Consider the following 6,000-nt stretch of genomic DNA (forward strand, 5'->3'; position numbering starts at 1 on the left):
CTCCTCTTATCAATCTGGTCTTTTTCCCAGATTAGACACCTCACCTTTGTTGGCATCTTGGTGCCTACTTCCTCAAAGTAGAAAGGCCTATCTCTCTACCATCATGGCTTCTAGTGCACATGTGCTCAGCAGAGATATTCTCCCCACAATAATCCCAGTACCAGGTAGATAGTTGTTACCCAGGGAGATTCTTCCTTTCGACTTGGGGTTAAGAAATGGAGGGGTATTAATCCCCTTAGTGAAGCAATGTGGCTATCCCCTGGAGTATGTGAAGCTATAGTTTCCAGCCTAACTAAGCTTTGCCAGTTTTGCTCCCTTCTCTTTTATTAATACCTAGCTACATACACTAACATTTCTAAGTTTAATTTTTAAGGCCTAAGGTCATATACTCTATTATCCTGTTCCCACTCATGGAGCTTGAAGTAGGGGTGTGGCCTTGGTGTGTGGTAGTTTCCCAAGGACAATGAGGGAGCTCTTATCAGGATAAAAAGGAATAGATGCTGAGAGGCAAAAACAACAGCATTCTCCCCAAATTCTCCTTGTGCAGGAAAGCCACCTTCCCTCTCTCCTCTTCTCACCTTCACCATCCCCCCAAAAATCTCCCCATTCCCTGACTGAGCACTACATCAGCCTAATCTCTGGGAATCTGAAAATAAAGTTATAAATAATACACAACTTCCCTGGGAATCTTGTCATTTAAAAGAAGAGTTTAATATTCCAAATAAAATTCTGTTGAAGGAATGTTATTTTTTGGTTAGGATTTTGTGTAGTTTTGTTTATATGTATATTTGTTTTGTAAGTTTTAATGTTTTTATTTTATGGTTATTTTATTTTACAGTGCCCTTTCCTGTGCTGGTTGGCTGCTCAAAACACCATTTCAACCACAGCTCTTTCTAATGAGGAAAACCCATTAAATTAAACTTTAGCTGGTCAGGCTTATTTGAAGTTCTGTAGCATTTTTCTTGGCCATTGTGCACTTCACTGGCAACACCAGGTCTGGTCCTGGTCCACATGTCAGCAGAAGCCATTCTTTGTCTAGATTCTGGCCAATGTCAGAACATGTCAGCAGAAGCCAGATTCTGGCATGCATGAGTCTGCAGGATGAAGCACATAACTAGTAAAGCAGAAACCAGGGAAGGTGGTGCTGGGATGCTCTTGGGACCCAGGGAGGATTATCTCACAAGCTCAGCTGTTCTTAGAAATGCAGAATATCTACTACAGTTTGAGTCTGTCCCATTAGGAACTGTAGAGGATCCTCACTATCTCCAGGACACACCTGACTTTATAGAGCATTGTATCTTAGAATTTGAGGGCATCCATTGGCATTTCTAAGTCAACATACATGGTTTAGAAAGATTCAAAAGTTAGAGCTGGGCAAGGAGTCTTGGAAATATGATCCTCTAATACTAATTATATGTTTTCCTCCTGTACTAACCACAACCATTTTCATACCTCAGTTGAAAACTGAAGCTGATACCATAGAGTTTATCACTGGTTTGCTAGTGTAGTTAGTAGTTCAGTGTGGTTTGCTTACAAATGCAAACCACCCATTTCTATCTATTCCACCCCCTGAACTGTTTTATTCAAGTCTAGAAGGCTATTATTCTTAGTTTGCAATGTTTATGGTGGCCTAAATAGTGGTTCTGCTAACCTTTGTTACACTTTTTATTCACAGCTTCAGACTAACCATAGATATATCCAAACCAATTGTATTGTTGATCAAACACTTTCACCAATCTTTTCTCTCCCATTCAGGGCACACACATGCTTCAATCGATTGGATCTTCCACCTTATCCCTCATACTCCATGTTGTATGAAAAGCTGTTAACAGCAGTAGAAGAAACCAACACATTTGGACTTGAATAAAGAAATAGAAATTGGCCTAACATTTTTCTGCACAGTGACATCACCTTTTCTGGGAAATTTTCCCTTTCCTTTTCCCTGAATCGATTCTCCTTTCCTATTAGTACTTCGTAATTTTTATTCTGAAACCAAATCAGGATTGGCAAAAGCTGTGCATGCAGAACTGCCTTCTTCTAAGATTTAACCTTCAGCTTCATCTCCTCTATTTTCAATGAACTGCTAGCCTGTATGCAATATTAAAAAAAACAGCTCTCTTGATGTCTGTGTATATCTCCACATACCTCCATTACTAACAATGAAATATAAATGCTAGTTATGCTACACTTGACCAAATGGTAATAAATGTTTACTTCTATGTATATAATTTAAGGGAAAATTTGAGCATTAAGTATTCCACGCTTTTATATGCCTATGTCTTCTGAGCAGCACCACCATTTTTTTAATAATTTCTAACAACCAGCTCCAGAGCTAGGAGTTGATCAACTCTTTCTTTCCCTCCCACTCTACTTTTCCTAGTGCACAATAACCACACTAAAACAAAAGTAGAAAATTCAAAGTTTGTATACATTCAACTCTTAATTTATTTGTGGCATCAGTCCCATCAGCTGGAACTAGCCTAAATGTATGGTGCAAATATTAAACTTTCCAACCAATAATAACAGCAAGAAAAACAACTTCTGCTGATACAACACAGTGCATCCCAATCATTGTAGGACTTGTGGCTCAACAGCTTTGAGAAAACTAGAAGGGGCACACCCTTCATGAACATTCACCACACAAGAAGCACAAACTTGTGCACATATCCTAGAAAGATATCTCATTATGTGGTTATTACACATAGCAAGGCTTCTAGCCCCATTGCATTGTATTCAATGCAATGAAGCAAACAGGAAAAAGGGAGGGAGGAAATATTAGGTTGGTTTGAATACTTGAGTTCTGTAGTGTTTTGTTCTGTTTGCTTTGTTTAATGTAGCTACAGTTCTCCCACACAAAGGAAAAATATGTGTAGATAATTTCATGACTTCCGTTAAAGCCATGTAATTATTTCCATGGCAAACAAATTTTTATTTTAACTTGAATGTTGGTTTTTCTCATGCATCTTTCTATTTTTCTTAATTATGGTGTTCAAATTCCTTTGCATCTGATTGTCCACAGGGACCACACTAAATAAGAAGCAGATAGTGATGGTGCTTAGCAGAGATTGAGGGCAATATATACTTCTATAATTGTAGCAATTATTCTAAGGCAGAGACCTAACACCTCAAAGCACATCGTTTTGTGTCAAAATAGACATCCAGGTAATTTTAGCATTCAGTAAAGAGACATCTCACAAAAGGTACTGTTTTAAGAAAAGCAATTGCAAGCTTTAAAGATGTTCAAATCTCTCAAATACATTTGGAATAAACTTAAACATAATGATCCTTTGCTCTTTTTCTAACTTTGTTATCCATGTTATTTGAAATATGTCATAAATGGAAGTATTTTTCTTCACTGGGAAAGAAGAGCTAAAAGGGCTCCACTGTTGAAATGTCACATTATTGTTTTCTATATAGTACACAAGAAAAAAAATGTGAGAAATGTTAACTTCATACAAAGCAATGCCTTGTGCTCATTATATCAGTCTGTGTCTAAATAGTACATTGTGTTCTCTATCCCCCCCAATATGAAACATTCTTTTAGTAGGAATTATTTGCAATGCCTAGCACCTCTAGCTACTGTGTACATTTTGTGAACAACAAGGTATATATGTTAAAGAAATTTAGCTTACAGTTGTCATCTATAAAGAATATTTACCAAGATAGAATGAAATAAATGTTATACTATATGAAATTTGGGAAACTGTAAAATTCAGTATATATTTATTTTTTTTATTGTTGTTCAGTTACACTTGTCCCTGTTTACCACCACCCATTACTCTCCCCTCCCTACCTTCCCCCATCTTCTCCATTCAATTCTTGCCCTCCCCATTATCTTTGTCCATGGATCCTTTATACATGTTCCTTGACTCTTCCCCATCTTTCCCCTGTTATCCCCTTCCCCACTCCCTTCTGGTCACTGTCAGTTTTTTCTTTAGTTCCATGTCTCTGTTTCCATTTTGCTCACATGCTTGTTTTGTGGATTATGTTCCTCTTATAGGTGAGATCATATGGTATTTGTCTTTCACTGGCTGGCTTATTTCACTGAAAATTATGGATTCTCATGGAGCTATTATAATTTGTTTATAAAATCAGAACATAAAAATATGCAAATCATTTCACCATTCTGATGTTTGAATATATAACATAATACTATTGTTGCAATTCTCTTTTAATACTTAATCATGTTTTCTTTAACAGTAAGTTATTTTCGTTCAAGCCAATAGTCTGGACCTTCTAGTATGGGGGGCATCTATTATTTTTAGAACTTGATGTTAGAAGTATATATACTCATTAATTCAAGCATTCAGTTCTTTTTTAATAGTTATATTATTTCTTAGACATTGGCAAGGGAGAAAGGTGTTAAAAAATGGAACCTTTACTAAGGATCTTTAAATTTACATAAATATATAATTAACTTACTGATTAGATTGATTATTATGTTTTGTACCAAATGCAGAAGGAACAAGGCATCCTGGAAATTTCATATAGATAGATGACTTGGTCATAAAAGGTTTTTCAAATAACTTTTTCATACCTGCCCCTACCCCCATTGTCATAAGCCAAGATATATCCCACAAAGCATTACAGAAACAATGTGTCATAAAAATGTAAAATTATAAAAAGAAACTCTGGTGTCAATGTCAGCTGAAACAATGCAAAGCTTGCATAACAGGGTCCCAGATTTCATTAAAGGCTTTGATAGAGTCCTTAAGGAATAAAAAGCAAGAGAATAGGTGTACAGGCAGTTGTTACAGAGAGGTTATTTTTATTTTTCTATCCCAAAAGCTATTTCCTTAGTTAACAGTCTCTTGTATATAAGGCTTGTATACAAGATTTTTAAATTATGCACAATTTTTCATTATATATTTAATAAAACATCTATAGGAATAAATTATGTTATTAATTTCACCAGGTGGATGTGTAAACTAAACAAATTATATAATTCAATGCAGAAGGCAGATCTATTTGTTACCACTGGTATTTTTTAAAGTTTAAAGTATGGGTTTTCTCCATGATATATCATAAAATTAATCACTTATATACAACAATTCCTTTAAAACAAGATCTGTAATTGAATAACAATACAAAATTAAAATTAAAAAAAAAAACCAAGATCTTTTAGAGCTTTAAGTAAGAGTATATTCCCCTTAATTGAGGGACAAACAAAACATTAAATAAGAGAATACATGCTAAAATTTGAAAAATGCTTTTAAAATACTATAAAGTATTAAATAATAATTTAATGACTATCACATTTAATTTTGTCATATGGAGGTGATAATCCTAAAAGTAGAAATTGACTCTGTAGGATCAGAAGTATTCTAAATCTACTGAGTTCTTTGTAAATTCCTGTATATGTAAATTGACAAAAAAAAATTAACCATCACTATTGCAGCACAATTTTGGGGATGACAATGAAAATTTAACAAAGATATATAATTTTGGCAGGCTTCAAATATGAAAAAATCTAAATATTTTCCCTTTTGATATATGACTATATGTCTGCTAACAGTAGGTATATTTTGGGGGGAAGTCAATGAGGTGGACTTTCCAAGACTATTAAAACATTACATTTATGACATTGTCAGTCCATGTGTGAAATCATGTGTCCAAAATTTGGGTTCAGAAAATTTCTCAATTGCCACAAATGTTTTCCCAGTCAAGATGAAAGACATTGAAATAAAAGTAGCTCAACTTTCACATAACAACTGTGGTGCTTTTATTATTATTAATATTATTATTATTTATGTACATTATTATTCATTAGGATTACTACTTCAACTCTAAACCATAAAAATCTAGAATAGAGATCCCAGCCCTCATAAAGTCAAAAAAAGAAAATACTATTTTCCTATTAGTGACATATAGTCACTTTGCTCCAATAGAAAAACATAGGTGTCTACAGGTAGTTTAGAGAGTAAATGTAATCCCATTAGCCTATTTCCTGCAGTTTGTAATTTATCTAAGGAAATATCTATAAAAATTTTGTTAAAAGTC

The 6,000-nt window shown here is 34.4% G+C and overlaps 1 protein-coding gene across 1 annotated transcript in view; it reads left to right on the forward strand.

The window, feature by feature from the left end:
• HECW1 (HECT, C2 and WW domain containing E3 ubiquitin protein ligase 1) overlaps window positions 1-4,051 on the forward strand; it is an 803,434-nt gene extending 799,383 nt beyond the window's left edge. The window contains exon 28 of the mRNA XM_045193075.2: window positions 1,756-4,051. Within this exon, the coding sequence (XP_045049010.1) occupies window positions 1,756-1,867 (112 nt within the window). The 3' untranslated portion in view covers window positions 1,868-4,051. The remainder of the gene's footprint in view (window positions 1-1,755) is intronic.
• The last annotated feature ends 1,949 nt before the right edge of the window (window positions 4,052-6,000 follow it).

The sequence above is a fragment of the Desmodus rotundus genome, chromosome 6 (genome assembly GCF_022682495.2).
Source record: "Desmodus rotundus isolate HL8 chromosome 6, HLdesRot8A.1, whole genome shotgun sequence".
NCBI lineage: Eukaryota > Metazoa > Chordata > Mammalia > Chiroptera > Phyllostomidae > Desmodus > Desmodus rotundus.